The sequence below is a fragment of the Lipotes vexillifer genome, unplaced genomic scaffold, assembly GCF_000442215.2.
Source record: "Lipotes vexillifer unplaced genomic scaffold, Lipotes_vexillifer_v1.1 scaffold169, whole genome shotgun sequence".
NCBI lineage: Eukaryota > Metazoa > Chordata > Mammalia > Artiodactyla > Lipotidae > Lipotes > Lipotes vexillifer.
The window spans coordinates 492,013-519,555 of record NW_006793375.1 but is presented as its reverse complement, the minus strand read 5'-3'; the positions used below and the strand labels follow the sequence as shown (position 1 = coordinate 519,555).

The following is a 27,543-nucleotide window of genomic DNA, read 5'->3' as shown; positions in this document are numbered from 1 at the left end:
ATGTCCGTGGGGGCGTGGCTTTACAGTTCTAAGGTGTGCAACAAAGATGGTCCGGCTCCAAGGAGGGGTGGGGCCACGGCGAGGCCAGGGGTGGGCCCAAGTTAGCGCGCCGGCGCGTGACCGCGGCCGGAGGCTCGGAGCGATGGCAGCAGGGGCGTAGTCAGGACAGAGAGCAGGTGCAGAGCTGGGTGGAAAACGGGTTCCGGCTCCGACACGGGCAGCGTGGCCAGGGCGGGACTTTAAGCTTCGTCGGGACGTGGGCCGGGCGCGCGGGGACGTGACGTGAATAAGCGAAATGACGTGCCCCGGCGTGAGGGGCGCGGCTAGGCACAAGGGGGCGTGGCCAAGATAGCCGCGCGCATGAGCTTCTCATCCCGGTAGCGAACAGAGTGGTTCCGGCTCTGGGGAACGTTCGGTTATATGCCGGCGGCTATGTGGAGCGTGGGCAGCGGGGGAGCGTAGGCTAGCAGAGAGAACAGGGATCCTCTCATACACACGATCACGCGCTGCAGTGGGCCCCGGAGGAGGGACAGCTGTTGGCCCCGCTAGGATGGCCACAGTCCCGGCGGGGCTTCTCCGTACGATGGGGGTAGGGGAGGCAGGGAGTCGCTCCATCTCTACTCTAGTCCTGTTCCTCCGCGCTGAGGGTCACCAGAAAACTACACCCCCTTACGGTTTTGGGCATTTAAAGGTAGAACAGCTGTCCCAGAGAGTCTGGGAAGTAAGGGGGTTGCAGTTTCAGAAACCGAGGCCCAGCAAACTGGATTCACTCATATCTGCGTTGTTGATTTTCTTCCTGACTATACCAAGGGCTACGGACAGATTCACAACCACCCCCGGGGCAGGGGATCAGCAGCTATATCATGTGGACAAGGCTGAGTCTTCTCTACTCCTCAATTCTTTCTTCTATCCTTTTTCTTTTGTGCCCCGTCCTGGAGCTAGAGGGGAAGAACCTACCAAATACAGACGCTGTTGGTGGCTGTAATTCTTTGTGGCGTGAGTTGAAAGCTACTGCTCAGAGGATGCTGGAAAGTCGTTGTTATTAGTGTAATTCCCTCTTGTTTATTTTTGCTGAGAAAGCTTGAGAAATATGGGGAGATAATGAAGATGTGTACACCTTATGTCGAGTAGAGTTCATTCTCTGTCAACCACTGAAAACCACATTGCTTTCTGCTTCCCCTTTTTCCTTTGCTGACAGTCTGGTCATCTCCACTCTGCTGCTTAAAAGTCTTGCTGGAGTATGGAGAGAAGTTGGAAGTCTCTGGTGAAGGAAGCTTGTCCAAACGCTACCCATAAGCTGCCCCTGCACATCCCTCAGAACGGTCTCTGTTCTCAGCCTGCACTGAAGTCCACAGGGAACCAATGTTCCCCAGCCCCATGCCCCCACTCTCCCTTCTGGGTCCTGATAAAGAGCTACACTGTTCTTGAGTATTTTGGAAATGAAAACCTTTCAACTTTCTAGGGCTTTCCTACTTCACTCAGAAATTGTAAACTCAGTACCAGGTCTGAAATACACCTAAAGGCTGAAAGCAGCAAGGGCACCATTTCTGTGCCTGTGCACGCCTGCCCCATTGTCCCTGGAGCCAGGCAAAAGGCTGCCACCACTCGTAGTTGGAATACAATGAGTTGAGTTCTTTTGACTGAATATGAATATTGAGGAAATCTGATGGAAAGAGGGAAATGCATTTCATATAATTCCACTGGAGCAATTAGTGCGCTGGAGCAATTGCAGCGCGCTAAGCAATTATAGAAATGTAACCTTTGGCAACCCTATACTGGGATCATAGAGAAGTGGGTGAGGAGCAAGCTGAACTTTCTCAGTCAAGATAAGAAAACATAACTTCTAATTTAAATTTCAGAGAATTGCAAAAACGCTGTCTTCGTTTCTAAATCTGAAGGCAAGAAAGTGAAGGGTCCATCTGATAAGAATCAAGGAATTTTTCTTCAACGCAGCTGTAACCTTTAGTAGGTTTTTGTGCTTTGTTTTGTGGGGTTTTTTTGGTGTTTTGCATAAGTACAAATGGCTTAACCAGGCAGAGTTGAAGAGCCAAGGCATTTAATAAATACACAATCTACAAGTGATTCTCAAAGGTTGTTAGAATATGTTCATTCACACATTTCTGTCTGCAAAACAGCAGATAAGGACGGTGTAAGTAAAATCCAAGAGCATTTATAATCAGTGATAGCAAAGGGCATGTAGCATAGAAAGCTTACCTTTCCTAGGGCCCATCCAGCTCATGGTCACACCTTTCCTGTGGCTGTACAACAAAATATAACTTATTGAGAAAATGTATTCTACATTTATACGTTCCAGGGTTCACCTGGGGCCTATTTAATAATGAGTATTAGTTTATTTGTAATGCTAAATTTTGCAGTTTATAGTCTAGGTGCAAATTCATAAATGTTTTTCTGATAAGCATCTTTCTTTCCGAAGCACATACCTGGACATTAATAATCTCACGTATTGTTACATGTATTGTAGCCTAGCATTAGCTAAATCAAGTTTCTTTCTATTAGGATTTCCCTGGAACCCTCCTTGCCCCTGACCTTTCATGCTCCATTCCTTCCTTGGTTGCCTTTGACCATTCCTTCTCCATCTCTTGGCCTCCTTAATCACTCCATTTTGTTGGTCTCTATACACCTGTTACCCCTGGGGGGAGGGGATTTTCCTTCTCTCTCTAGCCTCATTCACAACCTCTCTTGAGCACCAGAGCTGCACTGCCAACTCTCCCCAGATCTTTCCTCTCGCCTGCCCCCTTGGCACCTCAAACCCAATAGAATTAGTAGTAAGTGCCATCTTTCCCTCCCCGCCAGCTCCTGTGCCGGGTTCTGTTTCTTTGTTCAGGGGTTCATCCTCGTTCTACCATGAGGTAGAATATTCTACCATATTTCCTCACTTGAATTACTGGAATTTCATTTCAAACTCCACATGCCCAAATCTGAGCTGCTGATTTCCCACCCAAAACCTTTTCCATACACAGTCTTCCCATCTCAGTTCGTGGCAAGTCCATCCTTGCAGTTGTTTAGGCCAAGCATCTGCCAATCATCTCTGACTGCTTTCTTTCACATCTTACGGGCTGTATCCCCAAGATACATCCAGTACCCAGCCACTTCTTACCACGTCCACTGTGACATCCTTAGTTCCAGCCCCTGGATTATCCTGAATGGGCTCCCTGCTTCTTTCTTCCATCCTGGTCAGTTTCCAGTAGGGCACTGTGAATGAGCTTTTTAAAATGTAAATCAATTCACATTCCCACCAGCAGTGCAAGAGTGTTCCTTTTTCTCCACACCCTCTCCAGCATTTGTTGTTTCTAGATTTTTTGATGATACAGCCACTATGGAGAACAGTATGGAGGTTCCTTAAAAAACTGCAAATAGAACTACCATATGACCCAGCAATACCACTACTGGGCATATACCCTGAGAAAACCATAATTCAAAAAGAGTCATGTACCAAAATGTTCATTGCAGCTCTATTTACAATAGCCCAGAGATGGAAACAACCTAAGTGTCCATCATCGGATGAATGGATAAAGAAGATGTGGCACATATATACAATGGAATATTACTCAGCCATAAAAAGAGACGAAATTGAGCTATTTGTCATGAGGTGGGTAGACCTAGAGTCTGTCATACAGAGTGAAGTAAGTCAGAAAGAGAAAGACAAATACCGTATGCTAACACATATATATGGAATCTAAGAGGGAAAAAAATGTCATGAAGAACCTAGGGGTAAGGCAGGAATAAAGACACAGCTCTACTAGAGAATGGACTTGAGGATGTGGGGAGGGGGAAGGGTAAGCTGTGACAAAGCGAGAGAGAGGCATGGACATATATACACTACCAAACGTAAGGTAGATAGATAGTGGGAAGCAGCCGCATAGCACAGGGAGATCAGCTCGGTGCTTTTGACCACGTAGAGGGGTGGGATTGGGAGGGTGGGAGGGAGGGAGACGCAAGAGGGAAGAGATATGGGAACATATGTATATGTATAACTGATTCACTTTGTTATAAAGCAGAAACTAACACACCATTGTAAAGCAATTATACTGCAATAAAGATGTAAAAAAAAAATGTAAATCAGAGTATGTCCCTCCTCTACTCCGAAAACTCCATTGTGTTCCCACTTCTCTTAGAACAGTGGTTCCCAATCAGAGGTGATTCCCCTTCTCCAAGGGACATCTGCAATGCCTGGAGACATTTTTGGTTGTCACAAACGGAAGGAAGGTGCCACTGGTATCTAGTGGGTAGAGACCAAGGGTGCCGTTAAACAAGCTACAGTGCAAAGACTAGTCCTTTACAACAGAGTTATCTGGTCAAAATGTCAACAGTGCCGAAGCTGAGAAACCCTGAGTTAGAGAAAGAGCCTTTACAATGGCCTACATGTCTCCTTGATATGGCATCCACTACCTCTGGACCTCACCTCCTACCACCCTCTGCCTGGTTCACTCCACTCCTGCTGTATTTACCTCCCCCTCCCCCATACTAATAATCTGAATGATGTTTTCCACGTGATCAGCCACCTCTGTTGTTTGCGACTTTTCTTCCTCTGTCCTCCTTGTGCTCTGGGTTATTAGGTTCCTTCAAGTTACTTGGGAGCTGATCAAGACTTCAAGCTAAAGATGGTGATGATGAGTCGCCTGAGGGTCATTCTTCAAGCCTCTCCATGCAAGGCACAGTGGAGAAGGTTCCAGATTCCGAGGTCCATGTTAGCAAGGCCCTGCAGCCTCTACACCTGTACTTACAAAACCCGGAACCGAGCCTGTGAGTACATGGCTGCCTGGAGAGAGCAGAAGCCTGGTTGTTTCCTAACAGTCACATGTGTTGAGTGTCTGCAGCTCTGATGTCAGTGGCATTCCAGACTGGGATTAGATGCCTTGAGAACTGAGAGGATAACCCATTATTTCTGTTTGTTCAAATATGGAAAGCCTTTTCCTCCCCTAGCTTTATTGAGATATAACTGACCTAAGTCTAAGGTGTACATCATGATGATTTGATACACGTACATACTGTGAAATGATTACCACGGTACCGTGTGGAAAGGTGTTTTCTTCACCAATTTTAACTTGTTAAAATGATGTCATGCAGAAATAGGTCAAAGAAGTCCCAAGTTTCAAATACTTTGAACCTGTTCTTTATTGTTTTTTGTTAGCAACTGTCTTTTTACTAAAATTGATCCACGGACTGCGAATTATTTCTGTGAGTCTGAACATTCTGGAATTTGCATATTCATGTTTGCAAGCAGTTCAGTAGCTTCATACTCTGGAATATTCCATCCCTCGTTACAAATTTCAGAAGAGGGGCTTCTAGGTGACCAGCTCGCCAGTGTGAGCTCCTCTGTGAACCCAGCAGATGAAGTGAGGCAGCAGAGGGTCCTCCCTGACACCATGGCGCTACTGCCATGGGGGTGTATCGTCCTGTGCTGTCGGGGTGGACTGTGCACTGCAGATGCTGCATGGCATCCCTAAGTGTCCCCTGGGGGGGCCAAGTAACCCTAGTACAGGACCCCTGAGATGATCGGAGAGGATAATGTGTGTGTTGGTGGAGACAGGAGTTTAATGAAATGGTTAAGCATATCTGCTAAGTAGTTACATATTTTCCACCATTCACAGCGAATTCACAGAGTTTTCCAGTGTTGGTTTGCTTCCAGATTCTAGCTTTCTCAACTTTTCCTCCTTGGGCTTACTCTCTTTGACCCTGTTTTGCACATTAAACAAGGGATTTATTAGTAATGCTAATCTAGCTAAATCTATTGCCTTGAAACTGCTTCATAAATATATTTTTACTGTAAGTTTGTTTCCTCCGATATTGACTGTGTTCTCATTAAACTGAACTGGTCTGAGTCATAATAAATTTCTGGTTGCTGGGTGCGGCTTCCTACCATCAGGCCCCCATCCTACCTGGACTGGCTTATTCTCAACACTGGCACTTTGTGGTCTAAGGCTTAAAATGGAAAAAAGTAGTCATATTTATCTAGTTAATAAATTTTGTGTGAGTGTGAGGGCTTTCCTTATTTTCTTGTTTGTTTATATTTACAGAAAGTATTTGTTTTTATTTACAGAAAGATGGAAGTAAATCCAATATGCTCATGTCTTTAGGATAGTTTGCTCCTTTTAGTGCTGACAGAACCCAGAAGGTATTGGCTCAGGGAGGTAGGGGCTTCTCTTGATTAATTTCCCACATCAGATGAAATGTTCTTGTTTGTAACTTACTAGAAGAAACAGGTCACAGTCACCGTTTGATTTTGGTTTTCGAATATTACTCTGTCCCTCCTTGTCTCCCCCAGGAGAATATTTGGTCTTTGCTGCCCTGGGCCACTGCGCATGTCCTATTTGTATATCCTGGTCCCTCATCTGTTTAGTTGTAAAGACGATACTCATTGATTCTGGAAGCTCAGTATCCCAGCGGAAGGTCCAATACACTTGTGACCCAGAGTGACGCAAGACCACTGAGGGTTAGTTAATGTGGAAAGTCCTTAGCTAGCGCCTGCCACACACTGAAAACTCGGCCTTGGCAGCTACCTCTAGTACCACAGTCGTTATCATCATCACCACCTTCATCACTGTCATATGCTCAGCCCCTCCCTCAGATGTCTGACCATTGTTAGGATCCGGGAGCCGAGTAGGGAGTGACTGAAGGAGGAGGCTGCAGCGAATTTAGAAACAGCATTTCACTGGGGCCTGTGCCCTGTGCTCTGCCTTCACTCCACACCATCCCTCTCCCTGAGGAATCACTGGCATCAACTCAAACTGCTCTTGGCTGTGATCTCAAGTGGCAGACAGTAAATGTTGACAGTCCTAACCCTGCAGACTGGTGATATGATAAAGATAAAAGCCTGCATCTATTACCCACGATGAAAATAAAATCACTTTCTTGTATCATCTAGTGAAATTCAGCCTAAATTTCTGTCACATAAAAAAGATTTAGGGTTTCCGGGCGGCGGGGACGGAGGTGGCCTTGGCGGGTCGCATGGCCTCGGGGCTGGAGCTCGGGTCCCCCGCCCGCCCCAGCGCCCGCCGCAGGCCGAGCCCCGAGCCCCGCGCCTCCACCCTCGATCGCGGTGGTCGGAGGGGCGCCCGGGTCCGCGGGACAGGCGGGCGCAGAGGTCGTTTGTGTTTGGGGGGCGGGGCTGCGGCGAGGTTCCGGCGCCTCCGCGGAGCACCTCGGGTCTGGGGCTGGGGGCGCCCGCTGCTTGCTATGCTCTCCGCACTCTCCCGGCTCTGCAGCCTCGAGAACACGGCTAGGCAGCAGTAGTTTAATGGGGACTTGGCCTGCTGGGGACTAGGGGCCTGCTGGGGTCTCAGTTCTTGGCTGGCCCCGGAACACGAGGTTGCGAGGTTGCCAGGCGTGTGACGGCAGCAGGTAGCAGTGAGCCGCTGGTGCGGTGATGAGCAGGAAAGGAAGGACACTGGCTGTTGGCCTGTGCACCTAGGCAAGAACGACCAGCCAACACAATCCAGACCAAGGTCCGTGGGCCCAGCTCGGTCCTGTGCGGCTGGTCAGTGGAACAGACCTGCAGGTGTGGCTCTTGTCACTCTAGGACTGGCTTCGGGACAGATCCTGCTGATGAGCCCAAGGCACCGCCCTCAGCTCTCCAGGAGAGTGCGCCTGAGTGGAGCCAGGGGGGTGTGCACCACTCAGCATGGCCGCCCTGCATGTCCAGTCTGCTGGCAAGGGCAGTGGGGAGCCAGGGCAAGTCATGGCCTTGCGAATGTCCTCTGATGAAAAAGAACCTGCAGGCTTATAGAATAACTTTTGTGTGGAACGTTGGTGTGCTGAAAAGCAGTTCTGTGTGCTTTTCCCCCTTGGTGTGGATCAGCAGTGCTGAGGCAGCAGGCGTGATACAGAAGTGTGAGCAGAGACCGTCTAGAATCCCCAAACTCCAGGGAAACTAGAGGTGACGACCAGCCTAGTGAAGAGGACAGGAGGCGGGGGCGGCAGCGCAGCAGGCGCCCCTCGTCTCAGGGCCTTAATCCTGGCTCCAGCCGGGTGGTCAGGGGAGCTGCAAGGTCTTCTGGACGAGCAGAGCCCACAGTCCTGAGCTGTTCTTCTCTGTGTTTGGGTCATCTCCCCCCATCCAAGGGGAGAAATCTAGATGAGGTTTAAGAACTAGTGCTTTAAGAATGTGGATCTCATAGTTGAAACCACGGAACCCGTGTCTTCAGCACAAGGTGTTAAGGTGAACGGAAGGATTCAACGCCTTTTCGAGGAGGATGTCTCCATGTGGGCAGAACTAGAGAATAAATGGGTCTTGAATAAAAAAAAAAAAAGATTTAGGCATGAGATCTTAGACCATAGGGAAATAAGTTTAATAATATTAATTTTTAATTTAATGAAATATAAAGAATGTTGCCTAGAATGGAAATGGTACAGATTTGTTATTATTCTATTGATTCTTAACGTTTATGATCTCCCTAGTTTTAGAAGTAAGAGGAACATTTATTTTTAGGACAAATCTCAGTAGAATAGCACTGTATAAAATGTAGCTACTAGCCCCATGTGTGTATTTACATGTAAATATATTCAAATTGTATGGCCACCTGTGGCTAGCACTTACTATATTTCCATCATCAGAGAAACTTCTTTTTAACAGGACAAGTCTATATTATAACTGAACTGTGTTAGAAAACTGTTCTATTATTTCTCCAATTCATTTTGAAGGACACTAATAAAGCCTGGAGAACAAGAGTATTCAAAAGTTTGTTTTGCAATGTCTTCACAGAAGATTCTGTTAATCCCCAGATAATATAGGCTGGGATACCCAGACTGTGTTGTCTTCCATTAATTTTCAAATAATCTTGAGAAACAGTGGACCTACTAAGAGCCCTCTGGAATTACAGTAACGGCCTCAGGGGTATCTGCAGCTACAGTGAACTAACAAATAGCCCTGAACTGACCACCAGGAAACGTGGGCCTTAGTCTCCTGCACTGGTAACTGCATGTGATGCTGTGGTTACCTGGGCTCAGCATGAAACTGCCTTTTACAACCCTGATGCTCTAACAAGGCAATCTGTGATTCTGTGACCATCCCCAACAAAGTCACATGGAGGGTCCCTGTATATCCCATCACCACAATAAGCCCTAGGCCTGCTAGGATGGTGTTCAATTTGATGAGGAAATAGCCCATCTCAAGAAAAAGGACAGTACAGGGCAAGGCACCGGAGAGAAAGCTAGTGACGGTATAGAGCAATAATGTCCAAAAGATACATAATGCGAGCCACATAGACACTTCTCAATTTTCTAACAGTCACACTAAGAAAGGGATAAAGAAACAGGTGAAATTGAGTTTAGTTGTATACTTTAACTCGCTATATCCAAAATATTATCACTGTAACATGTAATCAATATAAAGATTATTAGTGAGGTAGTTTACAGGATTTTGTCCTAAGTCTTCAAAGCCGAGTGGGGTATCCTACAGTTTCAGCACTTCTCACTGACTGACCAAGGGGAGTAGCCTGGCAAGGTTCTGGAATAGCGTGGCAAGACCAGAGCTTGGGAAGAATGAGGAGAAATAAAATTAGATGGGCGAGGTGGGTTCCTACTAGGAAAACCTCGGTGCTTGGATGCAGAAGCTTGGACTTCACATAGTCTTTAACATGGGAACAACATGATGAAGGTGGTAATTTAGGAAAACTGATGGATGGCAAAACACAGTAGAGGGGAGTAAGAGAGGAGGAAAAGTGAGCAAGAGGACCTTTCCTTGAGGAAAAGTCTGTGGTACAGGGGCCTGAATGAGGCTGGTGGTCATGGGCTGGACAAAGAAGAGATAAACCTCAAAGATCCTTAAGGAGAAAACAATGCGGCACTCAGCAGAGTAAAAGGAAATAAAGATAAAATGGAATGACCCCTTCCCAGTAATGCTCTTTATCTTATACATTCAATCCACAAGCAGGGACTAAAAGCCAGCTCAGTTCTTCATGGGGCTTGCAGAGCCGTGAGGGTGCAGATAACTAAGCATATATGCATATACTTATCATCATACCCATGTAATAAACGATTTGAAGGAAAAGATCAGAATGCTATGATTAATAAAAAACAAGAGGGGATCGCATAAGAGGATAGGGAGGTGCAGAGGTGACACTTTTGCTGAAGAGGTGACAATTAAGCCAAGAAGAGGAGCCAGCCCTGAGCTGAATGAGGGGAGATTGATTTCTGAGAAGGAGCAGGAACTGAGGGGCTGAGACAGGAATGATCCCGAAAGACGGACACCCCCGAGGCTGGAGCTGAAGGTGGTACAAGCACAAAAATCGAAGACAGGACCAGTCATGTAAAGAGGAACTAAAGCTGAGCACATCCTCACTGTGGAATCTAAAGGGACTGTGTTGCCCTCAGTGTTACATTAGTGACCTTCCTAACGACAGTGTGGCGTCGTGCCCTTAAACCATGGCTGACAGAATCACTCTCTCTATTTCATTCTCCCCACACGAGAAGAAGCTGGGAACGCAGGCTCCATTAGTCAGAACACGTAATCACCTTCCGACTTTGAGGGGAAGTCTGAGTAACCACCAAGAAATCATTTTAATCTGTATTTTGTTAAAATGCAGGCAGAGGAAGGGAGGAGAGAACAAAAATGTGAATTTATCTTTAGCACAACGAGCCCTGGGCAAAAGCTGGCTTCACGAAGGGGACAGTGACCAAAGGCTCCCTGGTGGGGGGATGCTCTGGGTTCCTAAAGGAGGAGGTGGGTGGGGGAAAGAAAACCTGGAAGCTGAACTTGTGAACTGAGGGGCATACAAACTGACGGGGGTGTTATGACCATACAAGAGCAGCAGAAGGAACAGGCCCAGTTTCCTTGGGCTGGTGTTTGTGTGGGTGAGAGAGTAGACTCTAGGCCATTTCCTGAATGAACTGGGGGACGATTTGGGTGAAAGAGGGCATCGTCTTGGGGATCTGCTCCTTATTCCCTTCTCCCCTAGTCTCCTTACGAGACCCGCACGAGCTGGTTTTGAAGGGTGTGAATGCGCAAACCCTCAGCCTCAGTCTGAGCATCTCAGAGCGGACAATGTTGTCAGGTTTCTTTGTGCCGGCGGGCAGCTTTAAGACTGAATCATGGCTGTTCTCGGGGTTTCTGGAAGTTTTAAAATATCAAATTAAAAATTAATCAGTATGGCTGATTCATTTTGTGCAGTGGAGGCTAACACAACATTGTAAAGCAACCATACGCCAATAAAAATTAATAAAAAACAATTAAAAAAATTAATCAGGGCTTCCTTGGTGGCGCGGTGGTTGGCAGTCCGCCTGCCAATGCAGGGGACGCGGGTTCGTGCCCCAGTCCGGGAGGATCCCGCGTGCCGCGGAGCGGCTGGACCCGTGGGCCGTGGCCGCTGAGCCTGCGCATCCGGAGCCTGTGCTCCGCAACGGGAGAGGCCGCAGCGGTGAGAGGCCCGCGTACCGCAAAAAAAAAAAAAAAAAATTAATCAAATACAGCTTTTTATCCCAACAATAGCATTTGGATAATCAATAATCAAAGGGCATATACCCAGTAGGGCGCTACAGGGCACGAAAAAAAGGGAGGGAGGTATGGCTCCTCCCTGCAAGGAACTTGCATTCTAATCTGATAACAATATGACTATTGTACCAATTCATATGCATTTTTCATTTTAGATTTCTGAAACAGAAAGTCCTCCTTCTCTAAAGTAAGTTCTTGTTGTTCAGAAGTTATTTTACACTAAGGGAGAAAACCCAAAACGTTGGGTTCAGACCCCTCTAGAGACGAGATTACCGCATTATACGAAAAAATTGAGCGGGGTCGGGGGGGGAAAGGGAATGCCCTGAGTTTGCCTATTGCTTTCTGCTCTAGACCAAGAATTCTCAACCCTGGCATTAATGATATTTGGGGCCACGTAATTCTTTCCTGTGAAAGCCCAGCCTATATACGTAGGATGTTTAGCTGCATCCCCGGCCTCTACCCACTAGATGTCAGTAGCACCCTCCTACAGTTTTGACCACCGAGAGTGTCTCCAGACATTGCCCAATGTCCCCCGGGGTCAGAATCGCTCCCTCCTTTGAGAACCACTGGTCCAGAAACTGCCTTGGAGCGCTCTGTGTCTATGCTGCTCGGGCACTTGTACCAAAAAATCTAAGGTTAAGGTCCTGCTTTGGGCAGCTATCTCAGGAAGAGAACCGTCTCCTCTGTAAGAGGAAACCAGAGGCAAGCTTGTTTTTTTATGACAAGTGGAGTGCCAGTGACCCTGCCATGCACAGGGGGGTTTGACTGAGCAGCAGCTGCCTTGTCACTTTCGCCAATCCTCAGACTCATTCTCAGTGGTGGGGTGAGGTGCAGAAGGTCGTTGGTAATGATTTATCTTGATTCGTATTTTGTCCAGCTTTCCTGTTGGTCTCGGTTCTGCCCATCCGTGCTGATTCTAAAGGGCAGAGAGCTGGACCACCCGAATTATACATGTGGGTTCTATCCATCATGTGTGGATAGCTCTTTCTTTGTTATAAGACGTTTCCTGAGATTTATCAAGGACTTGCCACAAAGACCTGGAGCTTAACTCTTTGGTAGAAAAATCACCGTCAGTGATGTCATCAACACCCGTGTGGGACAGAGTGTGTGTGTACACCTTAATATATACAGTGTCATAGCTATTCATGTGGCAGGACTCCAGGGACCTTAGCAACGCTAACATTCTACCCAGGCTTTGCAGGATGGCTGCCTAATCCTCACAGCTGGCTCACAAAAGAGGTGAACCCAGCATACACGCTTACATGGGACCATATCATCCCCCCAGTGGGATTCCAGCTAGTGTCATCTCGAGGACAGCCCCCCATGTGCTTTCTCCTAGTGCACCCTCTCTGGGAGAGCGTGGACCTGGTCCCGGGGGGTGAGCGCCAGTCGCCCATCAACGTCCGGTGGAGGAACAGTGTCTACGATCCTGGCTTAGAACTGCTCACCGTCTCTTACGACCTGACCACCTGCCTCCGCGTCTGGAATAACAGGTACTCCTTCCTCGTGGAACTTGAAGACTCTGCAGATAACTCAGGCGAGAGCCAGACCTGTCTGTGGTCTCATTTGGAGTTAAAGGGACAGTTTCATGTCAGCACAGGCCACATCGCAAGGCCTCCATGGGAGCGGGGACCTCTTTTGTTAGCAGTGGCACGGGACTCACTGGACTCTTTTTTTCGTTGTGTGATACACATAACATGAAATGTACTCTCTTAGCCTTTTTTTAAGTATATGGTTCAGTAGTATTAACTACATTCACACTGTTGTGCAACTGTCACCACCAGCCATCCTCAGAATTCTGTACCCATTAAATAATAACTCCTTATTTTTCCCCGCCCTCCAGCCCCTGGCAGTGAACATTTTCCTTTTGTTTCTATGAATTTGACTTTTGGGTGCCTCATGTAAGTGGAATCATACAGTATTTGTCTTTTTATGACTGGATGATTTCACTGAGCATAATGTTTCCAGGTTCATCCGTATTGTAACATGTGTCAGAATTTCCTTCTTTTTGAAGGCAGAATATTCCATTGTATGTACAGTTAATCCGTAGACAACACAGAGGTCAGGGGCACCAACCCTCCACAAAGTTGAGAATCTGAGTATACCTCATAGCCAGCCCTCCATATCTGCATTCCTCCATATTCTCGGATTCATCCAGCTGGGGATCATGTAGTACTGGAATATTTACTTTAGGAAAAAAAATCCACGTATTAGTGGACCCGCGCAGTTCAAACCCGTGTTGTTCAAGGGTCAGCTGTATATACCACATTTTGTTTATCCCTTCATCTGTTCATGGACACTCGAGTTGCAGCCGCCTTTTGGCTATTGTGAATAATGCTGCTGTGAACATGGGTGTACAAATATCTTTTCAAGACGCTGTTTTCAATTCTTTTGGGTATATACCCAGAAGTGGGATTGCTGGATCATCCTTGGACTTTTTTGAGTGTATGAAAAATGTCTCTTTTCATTTTTTTTTTTTTTTTTCTTGCGTTATGCGGGCCTCTCACTGTCGTGGCCTCTCCCATTTGCGGAGCACAGGCTCCGGACGCGCAGGCCCAGCGGCCATGGCTCACAGGCCCAGCCGCTCCGCGGCATGTGGGATCCTCCCGAAACGGGGCACGAACCCGCGTCTCCTGCATCGGCAGGCGGACTCTCAAGCACTGCGCCACCAGGGAAGCCCTCTTTTCATTTTTATGCACATTTCCATCTACTACTATAAACAGTATTTTCTGTTAATACATATATCTCTGTGTATAGATTCTATAACTGATGTAGAAGATAGGGCATGAAGTTAAAACTTTGCTAGAAATTTATTTTCTGTGTGTGTTGAATATGTGGTAATGTTCCTCTGCTTGCTGACTTTACAAGTAACTTTTATATTAAATAGCAATACTATTTAGTCAGATTTTAAATGATAAAATTGCAATACAGTTGAGCCTTGAACAACACAGGTTTGAACTGTTTAGGTCTATTTATACATGGGTTTTTAAAAAATAACTACATACTACAGTACTACACCATCCGCTGTTGCTTGAATCTACAGATGTGGAACCGAGGATAAGGAGAGCCAACTGTAAAGTTAAACATGATGATTTTCAACTGTGAGGTGGTTGGCACCCCTAGCCCCTGCGTTGTTCAAGGGTCAACTGTACAGGGCAAAAGCCTAGTCGGGCAAGAAAAAGGCCTTTTATATTTGTGGTCACCCAATAACATGTATGTATTTCGTTATTCATTCAACATTTACTAAGTGCCAACCATGTGTCAGACATTGCACTGAGTGCTAGGAATAACAACTCGATTCTTGACCTCCCAGAGTTCAAAGTCTAGTGACAGAAGCACACATTAAATTAAAATGATAAAGCAAGTGTGATTTGAAGAAGGGTTTCTAAAAGTGCTGTGGGACCAAGAGGAGGGTGTGATGTAGACTGCTCAGAGGAGTCTACGATGATTTCACTAAGGAGGGGACATTTGTGTTGGGTATTGAAAGATGAAAAGGAGTTTGCCAAGAGGATTAGAAGGGCATTCCAGACTGAAGGAAAACCATGTACAGAAGCAGATGTTCAGAAAGTGGCCAAAACCCAAAGTGGCCAGAATGAGAATGTGTGTTATGGGAAGAAGTGGGAAGATGGGTGATCACTGAAGATTAAGAGGGTAGGTGGAGGGCTTCCCTGGTGGAGCAGGGGTTAAGAACCCACCTGCCATTGCAGGGGATATGGGTTCGAGCCCTGGTCCGGGAAGATCCCACATGCCATGAAGCAACTAAGCCCGTGCGCCACAACTACGGAGCCTGCGCTCTAGAGCCGGTGAGCCACAACTACTGAGCCTGTGTGCCACAACTACTGAAGCCCATGCGCCTAGAGCCTGTGCTCCTCAACAAGAGAAGCCACCGCAGTGAGAAGCCCGCGTGCCACAATGGAGAGTGGCCCCCACTCACCTCAACTTGAGAAAGCCTGCGCGCAGCAACGAAGACCCAACACAGCCAAAAATAAATAAATAAATAAATAAGATAAAATTTAAAAATATATATAGTTTTTTAAAAAGAGGGTAGGTGGAAGGCAGGCTTATGAGACACTGGTTATTTTTAAACAGAGTGGCATAGCATGATATCATCTAAATAAATGGTCAATTGCTTTATTTTTTGAGATTGACCCAGGCAACCGTGCAGGACAGCTTAATCCACATGGGAGACGGTGGGAGCCTAAATGAAGGCTGTGGCAGTCGAAAGAGAGCAAGTCTTAACAAGCATTTTTAAAATAAAAGCAACAGGACTTGGAGATGAGAAGGCTTCAAGTGAGGAGAAGGCAAAGTTAACCATGTCCTTGAGGTGTCTCACTTGGGAGGTTCTGGGGATGGCAATGCCAGAAAGTTCATGAATGATGGACAAGGATAATTTGTAGGGAAGTATAGGGAGCATATAAGGAAATAAAATTTCTTCTTAGGGCTTCCCTGGTGGTGCAGTGGTTGAGAGTCTGCCTGCCAATGCAGGGGACACGGGTTTGTGCCCCGGTCCGGGAGGATCCCACATGCCGCGGAGCGGCTGGGCCCGTGAGCCATGGCCGCTGAGCCTGCGCGTCCAGAGCCTATGCTCCACAATGGGAGAGGCCACAACAGTGAGAGGCCCACGTACCGCAAAAAAAAAAAAAAAAATTTCTTCTTACAACTTTTCCCCTAATTTAATTTTAAATGTTACATTAAAGATAGAAAGAAACACATTTTAAGTGGTTACCCCTCAAAAAAGAAATGTGTCTTCAACTCCTGTCCAATTCCCATAAGGAGAATCTGTTTCTCTCAAGATAAGCATCTTCTCTCCTTTTGATGCAAACAGATTTTGGATTTTAGTATTTCCTGCAAATCAAGATGGGAATGAACAAATGTTGATCCCTCACTGAAATGTTACTCACTTTACTATGTAATTAAAAAAAATTTTCTCCCCAGATAAATCCCTTTATTCCAAAGTAATATTAATCCACATGGAATTAATTGCTGCTCCTGCATAAGTTTCTTCCTGTTCTTTATTTCTATCTCATTTTGCATCAGATTGTCATGTTTTTCCCAGTGGCTTTATTTTAGGTAGGGAAACATGTTTAAATAGTGTATGCTGAATAAGGCTGCTGAATTATTTTGGAGCAATCTTATATGGTCAGGCAGTAATTCTTTTAGTGGTGTTTCAACTGTACTTGGTACATCAGAATGCAATCCAATTTGAAAGCTTTGAGGATGCAGCAACTGGAGGAAGATGGTTTGGCTATGGTAGGAATATTTTTTAAAATATTAAAAAAAATCTTACCAAGTTTAAATGATGTGTTGTATTCTAGAATGAAAAGATAGAACATTAGAATATTGTTATTTACTTTAAGAATATGGGGATCAATACATTGGTAAGATAAACAATGCTTAAAATACGAGACTGTTAAGAATATATTTCAAATGGTATGAAACTGGGCTGTCCAATATGGTAGCCACAAGACATGTGTGGCTGTTGAGCACTTGAAATGTGGCTACTGTACGTGAGGAAATGAATTTTAAATTTTGCTTCAGTTGATTGTCATTTAAATTTAGGAACTGACAATTCAGTTATTGGAAAACTTAAAAATGTTTGGGACAGCTTCGGTATGTTATCTACATTTTCAAGTGTAAAATATACAAATCAAGTATTTCTGATGAAAATTTAGCATCCAAATTGATATGTGCTGTATGTATTAAATACACAACATATTTTCAAGACTTAGTAACTTTTCACATTGATTATATGTTGAAATGACAATATTTTGAAGATATTTGGTAAAATAAAAATGTTTTCAAAATTAAGTTCACCTGTGTTTTTTTTTTTTTAACTTCTTCAATGGAGCTCCTAGAAGTTTTAAAATTACCTCTGTGGTTTGCATTACATTTCTATCTTTAGGCACTGGTATAAAAGGATAAAAGCAAATAATACTAAATAAATATCAGTTAAAATGTGAGATTTGATAAGAATGTATTTTAAATGGAGTAAAAAGATAAAGGCAAACAACTAAGGGAAACTAAGGAACACTTAAGAGTGTGATGTGACTATACATTTGCTGAATGCTTCATTTATCTCCCATAGAAGTCTCTGTGGTGGACCCTCATCTCCGTTTTTTAGATGGAGAAAGTAAAGGTCAGTGAGATTAAGTGCTTTCCTGCCAGGTCACTCAGCTAGCACCTGGAGAACTGGACTGGAGATCTGTGGACCATACTCTGCACAGCACCTCTGAGCTCCTGCAGATTCCATAGGTACAGGCCTCCTGCAGGCTCCCTGCCTTAGTCTACTCTGGATGCTGAGTGTTTTAAGGATACCCAGGTTTTAGTCTAGTCAAGTATGGTAAGACACACAGACACGGAAATGGCTATCATGAAGGAAGAATTTTATTATACTCACGAATACCCAAAAAGAGGAGACATGGCATGCCATGCACGGCCACATGGGGAAGCACCAGGGGTGGTCAGGAGGCAGAGGGAGCAGAAGACATGGACAGAACCTTTGTTGTGGTTTCTATGGGAAGGAATGGGTGAGACAACATAAGCAGGCTTAGGATTGGCCACTTTGGATAATTTCAGCAGGCTCTGGGCATAGAGGCTTCCCCCAGTTGTCTGGTATGTGGACCTGGGGCGACTAGGGCAGAGGAATAGTAGCTCAGAGTATTAAGAATCCCAAAAAGGAAGTCATTGGGGTCTGAGCTCTGGCTTGGTTGGTTTTTATATGAAAGGCATGCTCCCTGTTTGTTCTCTCTAGCAATTGACTAACCCTGGGAGAGGTGATCCCTCTAGCATCAGCAAGGCCTCAGATATCAAAGCATCAGATATAGAAACTGGAAAACATAGTTATTGCACTGAAGCTCCTCAGGACTCAGGGGCCTGAACTGAAAGCTGGGCCTTACTACGTGCTGGCTTGCCCTGACAGCTTCAGCCTCCAGAGCCTCTGTGCGCCAAGCACCAGTGAGACCCAGAGGGGGAAGCTAATGGAGTAAGGGACACCTTTTCCTGCAGACTGTGGGTTCCAGCCTATCAGCAAACAGCCTGCTCATTTGTTTTGTATCTACTTTCACTCAGTGATGTTTATAACATTCTAAATTGTCAATTTAAGTGCAGTTCCAGTACTGTGGATTGTTTTTAGGTAATCATCAGGTATCTGACTTTATCTTATTTTTTTATAATATGTTTTATTTATTTATTTTCGAATTCATTTTTGGCTGAGTTGGGCCTTCGTTGCTGCGTGCAGGCTTTCTCTAGTTGCGGCGAGCGGGGGCTACTCTTCGTTGCAGTGCATGGGCTTCTCATTGCGGTGGCTTCGCTTGCTGCGGAGCACGGGCTCTAGGTGCGCAGGCTTCAGTAGTTGTGGCACGTGGGCCCTAGAGTGCGTGGACTTCAATAGTTGTGGCACATGGGCTCAGTAGTTGCGTGCGGGCTCTAGGGCATGTGGGCTTCAATAGTTGTGGTGCGTGGGCTCAGAAGTTGTGGCTCGCAGACTCTAGAGTGCAGGATCAGTAGTTGTGGCACACGGGCTTAGTTGCTTCATGGCATGTGGGATCTTCCCAGAACAGGGATCGAACCCGTGTCCCCTGCATTGGCAGGTGGATTCCTAACCACTGCACCACCAGGGAAGTCCAGGTGTCTGATTTTAATTCACGTTCTATTACAATTCTAGAGTGAGATGTCAATTGTTTTTAATATTTTCTCATCTATTGTTCTTTAGCTAGGCAAACATCATAAAGAGCTACAGAAATTGGTGGATACTATGGCATCAATTACACATGAGGTAATTTTTTCCCCCTAAATCACTTGAAATATATTTTATGTTTTAATCTCAGAGTGGAGACGCTAACATGGCACTTTGAAAGGGAAAATGTTAATTCACCTCAGTGTAATTCTGGCTCTCTTTGAAAGCTGCCCCTTAAGACAACTTGCCATTTATGATGCTTGTGTTGAGAGAGCCCCTGGCCCTGGGACGCTTTGCAGAGAACAGACGTGATCCTGTTGGTGGGCACAGACGGCGGCTCTGGTTTGGCTGCCATGCCACTGAGCACTCAGAAACTCAGGAACATGAGTCCCCTCCTCTGATCCCGACCCCTGCTCCTTCTCAGTCCTGTGCAAACACTCAGGGAAGCCTTCTGGGCTCTAGCTACCCTCCCATAGGCAGGGGGCACAGAAAAGTCTGACAGAAACTTGGCTTGTCCAGCTTTACAGAACAATTACCCACATCCTTCAGGGTGGATACCTCTGTCCAGCCATCAAGGTTAATTGTTCAATATTCAGAATCCCAGAGGGGCTGCTCTCTGCAAGTCTGTCTTCCCTCCCCTCCCTGCCTCTGTCTCCACCCTGCCCTCCCTCTCCATCTCCTTCCTTTTCCTCCTCCTTCCCCCATCCCCACCCCCACTCCACCCCCATCTCCTTTCCTCTCTCTCCCTCCCTTTTCCCCTGTCCCTCTCTCTGTCCAGGATCCTGTCTCCTCATAATTTGCACTGCATTTTAGAAAGGTGAATTCTATTAGTCTCTCTTGAAAAGGAAAAGCCTCCTTGTTTATGCACCAGCTACCACCTAATGCCTCCCAAAGAGTTCAGAGGAGAGCACCTGCTATAAGCTCACTAGAACGGAGGGAGAAAATGATTTTTGCTGTGTTCCCACTGAGGACTATCAGAAATACATGGTTAATTGCAGGAACAAAGCATGGGTATGATTCTGTCCTAAGGTGCCCAGAGGTACCTGGAGCTCATCTGGACCACTGCTGGTCCTCAGACTCCCCTAGAATCATCACCACATCATCTGATTCCTGAGTGGTTTTCAGCATAAAATGATAACTCGATGACCCCTTCTCTTGGCCAGGACATGCTTGTGGAATTTGGGTCATTCGACCCTTCCTGTCTGATGCCTACCTGCCCAGATTACTGGACCTACTCAGGGTCCCTGACTATCCCGCCACTCTCTGAGTCTGTCACTTGGATCATTAAGAAGCAGCCCATAGAGGCTGATCATGATCAGGTACGTTCTTTCCACATTTCTATGTAAGGAAAGTCTAGTCTGCCCCTTTAAAACAAGGCTGGGCTCAAACTTTGGCATCAGTTTTTAACATCTTGTAATGCTCATACATTTTTATTAAAATGTGCTAACATCTTGTGTTAATTTGGATATGAATTAGGAAATGCTTCAAATTAACTAGAGAGAAGAGGTAAAACTTAGGAAACATAAGCTTTTTACTTCCATATTTGGCAATGACATATGTTTTATGCATTGTATATTTTATATATAAATACAAATCTCTATATAAACAAGACCCTTTCAAAAGGAAGAATGAAGGCTGAAAATGGATGTGCTCAAACCCTTTAAAATCTTTAAGGGAATTTTGCTATGGAACCTCAGGATAAAAGCAGAACCCAACAATGTCTGTCCAGAAATTTTAAGTCAGTTGTTTTGACCCTGGAGTCTATTTTTTCCTTAGCAACTAAGTGGTGATTATTATGTTAATACACATATTCTATTTAATTCATAACATAAGTGAACTGCAATAATATTTGCTTATGCTTGCTTTATGGGATTTTAATTAATCACAAAGCATTTTCACAAGAACAAAAGGTTCCAGAACCTTTTTTATGAAGCCAGGATAACTGACACCAACACCCACCAAAGATCAGACCGAAAAAAAAAAAAAATGTACAGACTCGTATGTCTGAAGGATGTTTTTTAAAAAGCTAAAATAAGGACTTCCCTGGCAGTCCAGTGGTTAAGACTCCACGCTCCCAATGCAGGGGCCACGGATTCGATCCCTGGTTGGGGAACTAAGATCCCAAATTCTGCATGGCATGGCCAAAAAAAAAAAAGCTAAAATAATATTTTATAAACAGAAGCCAGCAGTACCTTAAAAGAAATATATACTTTGTGAGAACCTATTGTATAGCATAGGGAACTCTACTTAGTGCTCTGTGGTGACCTAAATGGGAAGGAAATCCAAAAAAGAGGGCATATATATACACATATGGCTGATTCACATTGCTGTATAGCAGAAACTGACACAGCAGTGTAAGGCAACTATACTCCAATTTAAAAAAAAAAAAAAAAGGGACTTCCCTGGTGGTCCAGTGGTAAGACTCCGTACTCCTAATGCAGGGGGCCCGGGTTCAATCCCTGGTCAGAGAACTAGATCCTGCATGCGTGCGTCAACTAAGAGTTCAGATGCTACAACTAAGAGTCCACATTCTGCAACTGAAAAAAAAGATCCCGCATGCCACAACTAAGACCCAGCACAGCCAAAAATAAATAATAAATAATAAAAAAAAAGAAATATATATTTTGTCCAAGTAATAGTTATTCCAGTAATGCAAGGATGGTTCAATATTACGAATATTAATTCATCATATCAGTGAATCTAAATATATTTAAAAAATAATCATTTCCATAGATTCTTAAAAAGCACTAGCAAAATTCAACATTCAGTTTTTTAAAAAATTTTCAATAAAACAGGAATGTATGGAGACTTCCCTAACTTGATAAAAGAGATTGATCTCAGTTCTAAAGTATATAGTATGCTTAATACGGAAAAGAGTATTACTATGTTAAATTTTAACTGAAGTTACATTTTGGAAGTAGTCAATATAATTAGACCAGAAAAGAAAAAATAAATTAGAAAAACAATAAAAAGAACTACTGCAAAGATAACTGAGTAATTAGTGGAGTGCAATATTAATTTCTAGAAATCAGTACACTGGACATGTATAAATCACAATCAGTTAAAAGATATAATGGAGGGCTTCCCTGGTGGCTCAGTGGTTAAGAATCCGCCTGCCAATGCAGGGGACACGAGTTCAAGCCCTGGTCCGGGAAGATCCCACATGCCGCGGAGCAACTAAGCCCGAGTGCCACAACTACTGAGCCTGCGCTCTAGACCCTGGGAGCCACAGCTACTGAAGCCCACGCGCCTAGAGCCCGTGCTCCACAACAAGAGAAGCCACTGCAATGAGAAGCCTGCGCACCACAACGAAGAGTAGCCCCTGCTCGCCGCAGCTAGAGCAAGCCCACGCGCGGCAACAAAGACCCAATGCAGCCAAAAATAATAATAAAATAAATAAATTTAAAAAAAGATATAATGGAAGAAAGAATGCTATTTATAATGGAAAAAAATACAAAATACCTTGGAATCAGCTTAACAAGAAAACTTAAAACATTTCTGAAGGACACAAAAGACTTGAGTTGATAAAATTCATTCCATGTTATTGAATAGGAAGACATCATAGACACCTTTGATGTCAATTCTCCGTAAGTTGTTATTGGCCATGAATTGTTTATTCTTCATAAATTTGATGTAATCCCGATAAATATACCAATAGGATTTTTTAATATAAATTTATTAAAAAAATTTTTTTTTTTTTTTTTTGGCTGCATTGGGTCTTCGTTGCTTCATGCAGGCTTTCTCTAGTTGTGGTAAGCGGGGGCTACTCTTCGTTGTGGTATGTGAGCTTCTCCTTGCGGTGGCTTCTCTTGTTGCAGAGCATGGGCTCTAGGCACATTGGCTTCAATAGTTGTGGCATGCGGGCTCAGTAGTTGTGGCTTGTGGGCTCTAGAGCACAGGCTCAGTAGTTGTGGCACACGGGCTTAGTTGCTCCGTGGCATGTGGGATCTTCCCAGACCAGGGCTTGAACCTGTGTCCCCTGCATTGGCACGTGGATTCTAAACCACTGCACCACCAGGGAAGCCCATACCAACAGGATTTTAAAATAGGTATGCTACTTTTAACCTCATGTGAAAAAAGAAAAGTATAAATAAAGAGCCAGGGAAAACTGTGAAAGAGAAAATGAAAGATGATTAAATCAACCAACTTATAAAGCCTCAATAGTTAAATAGTGCTGTACTGGTACACAAATAAAGAGATCAATCACAGGATGAAAACTGTAGATTCAGAAATATGTCCAAGTACATATGAGAATTTAGTTTATGATAAAGGTTGCATCTCAGCCCAGTGAAAGGGAAAGATGAGATTATTCAGTAAGAGCGATGGGGACAATCGAGCAGACATTTGGGGGTGAAAAGTTGGATTGACCATTCAAACCTTACACAAGAATATATTCCAGACATATTAAATGTTAAAAATACTGCCATAAAAGTACTAGGATAGGCATAGGAAAATCTTTTCATACGTCCAAATGGAGGAAGCTTTTCTAACCATATATCAAAACCAGAAGTCACAGAGATAGCAACTGGTAAGGTAGACTACATAATTAAAAAAAAAAAATTCTGTGTCGGGCTCCCCTGGTGGCGCAGTGGTTGAGAGTCCGCCTGCCAGTGCAGGGGACACGGGTTCGTGCCCCGGTCCGGGAAGATCCCATGTGACGCAGAGCGGCTGGGCCTGTGAGCCATGGCCGCTGAGCGTGCGCGTCCGGAGCCTGTGCTCTGCAACGGGAGAGGCCACAGCAGTGAGAGGCCCGCGTACTGCAAAAAAAAAAAAAAAAAAAAAAAAAAAAAATTCTGCGTCATGAAAACCACCATAAACAAATGACAGAATACAGAGTTTGCTCATAAGCCTGGGCTTGGTGGCCTATACATTTATTCTGCTACTATCCTTCATATTTAAAAATTGACATAACACTGAAAAATAAATAAATTAAATAAATAAATCAGAGGGTCAGTGGCCCATGCGAGGACTTTTCAAATGAAATTTCAACATAGAAAATTCAGTAAGAAAAAAATGTTAGCTGTCATCAATAATCCTAGTTGCCTACAATCTTACCACTAAGTGTTAATCATTGTTTGGATAAATTCTTCTGGTCTTTTACTTATACAGATACACATAAATCCTTCTGTTCTTTCATCTATATATATATACAATTTTTTGAACAAAATGGAATCATTCTGTACATGCCATTTTGTTGCTCTTTTCACTCGGTGATGTGTGGAACATTTTATAGATAATAAACATTACCTTCAATATCATTTTTTTTTTTTTTTTTTTCCTTGCGTTATGCGGGCCTCTCACTGTTGTGGCCTCTCCCATTTGCGGAGCACAGGCTCCGGACGCGCAGGCCCAGCGGCCACGGCCCACGGGCCCAGCCGCTCCGCGGCACGTGGGATCCTCCCGAAACGGGGCACGAACCCGCGCCTCCCGCACCGGCAGGCGGACTCTCAAGCACTGCGCCACCAGGGAAGCCCCAATATCATTTTTAATGGCTATATACTAGCCCATTTTACAGCTCTAATGAAATATATTATTGATACTTGGGCTATTTCTAATCTTTTGCAATTAGCCAAATAAAAATAAACCTGAACTAGTCAGACATGTTCCTAATTAATGAGAGTATATGTGTGATTTGCAAGTACGGTCACTGTGTTTGGTGCTTGTCCCTGGTCTACTTGGCCTGAAGTCTTTAATCCAAACAAAACTTCCCATGCTTGCCTGCTGTGCCCTAGGCTGTCCTCTCTGTAGCTACAGTGTGCCTGATTGAGTGAGGAAAAATGCTACAAAGAGCTTTTCCAGCTGGCTTGAAGTCAAGTGTTCTATAACATGGTTGCTCAGAAAGCCAAGGGGCTACTGATTGATGCTACTGCCACACTGGAAAACAAGCCTTTGATTTGGGATCACTCCTTTTATACTGAGCTGCACTGTTCAGTACCTTAGCCACAAGACACGTGTGGGCATATAAATTTAAGTATAAATACATTTAAATTGAAACTAAATTAAAAATTTAGTTCTTGGTCACAATGGCCACATTTCAAGTGCTCAGCAGCCAGCCATTTGTGGCTTGTGGCTACTGTAATCAACACTGCATAGGACCTTTCCTTCACCGCGGAGAGTTCTACTGGACAGTGCTGGCAGAAGGCACCCCACTGCCTGTTAAGACCTCCACCTGCACTGCCTTGTCCGCAATGCCCAGGTGCGGTAAGCAATCAAGACTATGTTATGTTAAGGATTCAGTTAAATTTTGAAAAAACAAAACATTTTTGGCACTGTTACTATATGCATCAAGCCTTTTATTTATTATCCTGTAGCCTGGCTATTGTGCCCATTTAAAGATGAGGTTTCTAAGAACCAAAGATGAAGTAACTTGGACTTGGCACATGGCTAATAGTGGGGGACAGGGCCTTTGACCGCCAGTCTTTGGATCCCAAGTGCCCCACTGGCTTCACCACGTCCTGCTACTCTCCTCACACAACATTTTATTTCCTGTCCAGCAGTGAAGGGATTCCTGCCCAGAAATAAATTCTCCTTCTGTATCCAATTTTAGATGAATGTTTCAGGGTAGTAAAAATGAAAGTAATTTATTCATGAAGTAAAGCTGTTTTTCTATTGAAATTATTTATGCTTCCTGTTTCTGTTTCTAGCTTGAGCAATTTCGGACCCTGCTCTTCACTTCTGAGGGGGAGAAAGAGAAAAGAATGGTGAACAACTTCCGCCCCCTTCAGCCCCTAATGAACTGCACTGTCAGCTCATCCTTCCCTCACGACTATGTGCTGAACATACAAGCAAAACCCAAGTCGTCTACCAGCCAAGTGACCCCCTTAGACGCCATTATCTAGGTGGTATCTTGCTTAAATATATACTAGTTCTTTAAAAATTGCTAACTAGACTCTTCTAAATGCCTGCATTTAATAATTATGGATGTGCCTTTCTTGGTATGGCAGCGCTCCTTAGTCTTTGAGGGAAGCTCTTTGGTAAACAAATTCTTACTTTTATTGATAATGATGTTTATCACTGAAGTACCAGCAAGAGACACAAATTTCTCTTATAGCAACCTGCTGGTAATTGTAATGTCTTTTTATGTGTGACATTTTTGAGCTGTCTTTTTATTGATATGTTTATCAATTGGTGGTTCTACAGAGTTATAAGTAGGGATGATAATCAAAATATTTAACAACTGGTAAGGCACAGACACTGACCATCCAGAATGCAGGCTTTTCAGAAACAGCCACAGGACCCAGATTGGTACTTCTTGGCTGAACATTGGCTATGGTTTTAGGTATATTTTATTTTAAAACATGAATGAGTATTCTTTTATAAGGCCTTCTCAATGGGTATATTTGCCTCGATTTTCACTTGTCATTACTAGTACAGGACATGATTACTTACTATCAATTTATAATATAGAAAAAATATTTTGTGAGCTTCCTTGGTGGAGGAGTGGTTAAGAATCTACCTGCCAAGTCAGGGGACATGGGTTCAAACCCTGGTCTGGGAAGATCCCACATGCTGAGGAGCAACAAAGCCCGTGCGCCACAACTACTGAGCCTGCGCTCTAGAGCCCGTGAGCCACAGCTACCGAGCCCGTGTGCCACAACTACTGAAGCCCGCCTGCCTAGAACCCGTGCTCCGCAACAAGAGAAGACACTGCAATAAGAAGCCCGCGCACCGCAATGAAGAGTGGCCCCCGCTCGCCATAACTAGAGAAAACCTGCGCGCAGCAACAAAGACCCAACGCAGCCAAAAGTAAATAAAAATAAAATAAATTTATTTTTAAAAAAAAGAAAAAATATTTTGTAATCCTAAAAGACACAAGGGTTTACTTATATCCGGAAATACTTTTGCATTTCTGAAAGTCAGATGTTTTACTTAAAGGCTTGATCATATAGAAAGCATATGCAGAATATTTTAAAGAAAAAGCTCTAAGTGCCTAGAACTTAAAATTCTTTCATGATCCATTTACAGAAATACTTTTCAAAAGGCTAGTAATATAATAGTCTATGGTTTATAATATTATTTTGAATTGTTTATACATTGTTTCATAGAATACAATAATATTTTCCACAATGACAGAACTATCTTGACTTCCCTTTAAAACTATCTGAACTTTATTTCATTAGTTGAGGTTCTGTGCGAGGCAGGCGATCAACATAAATCTCCTAATTTATACAGTGGTTTAGAAGACTTTTGCAGGGACTTCCCTCATGGCCCAGTGGGTAAGACTCCACGCTCCCAATGCAGGGCACCCGGGTTTGATCCCTGCTCAGGGAACTAGATCCCACATGCATGCCGCAACTAAGAGTTTGCATGCCGCAACTAAGAAGCTGCATGCCACAAGTAAGACCTGGTGCAGCCAAAATAAAATAAATAAATAATAAAATAAATAAACATTTAGAAGACTTTTGCTATAATAATAGGG

The 27,543-nt window shown here is 44.3% G+C and overlaps 1 protein-coding gene across 1 annotated transcript; it reads left to right on the top strand.

Moving 5' to 3' along the window:
* On the top strand, nucleotides 1–25,963 carry CA5B (carbonic anhydrase 5B). Its single transcript, XM_007466337.1, is given in 8 exon segments — nucleotides 1–33; nucleotides 4,578–4,764; nucleotides 12,789–13,039; nucleotides 16,594–16,674; nucleotides 16,676–16,715; nucleotides 19,159–19,223; nucleotides 20,288–20,443; nucleotides 25,769–25,963. Coding segments are annotated over 8 exon segments (1,008 nt in total).
* Nucleotides 25,964–27,543: the final 1,580 nt, after the last annotated feature.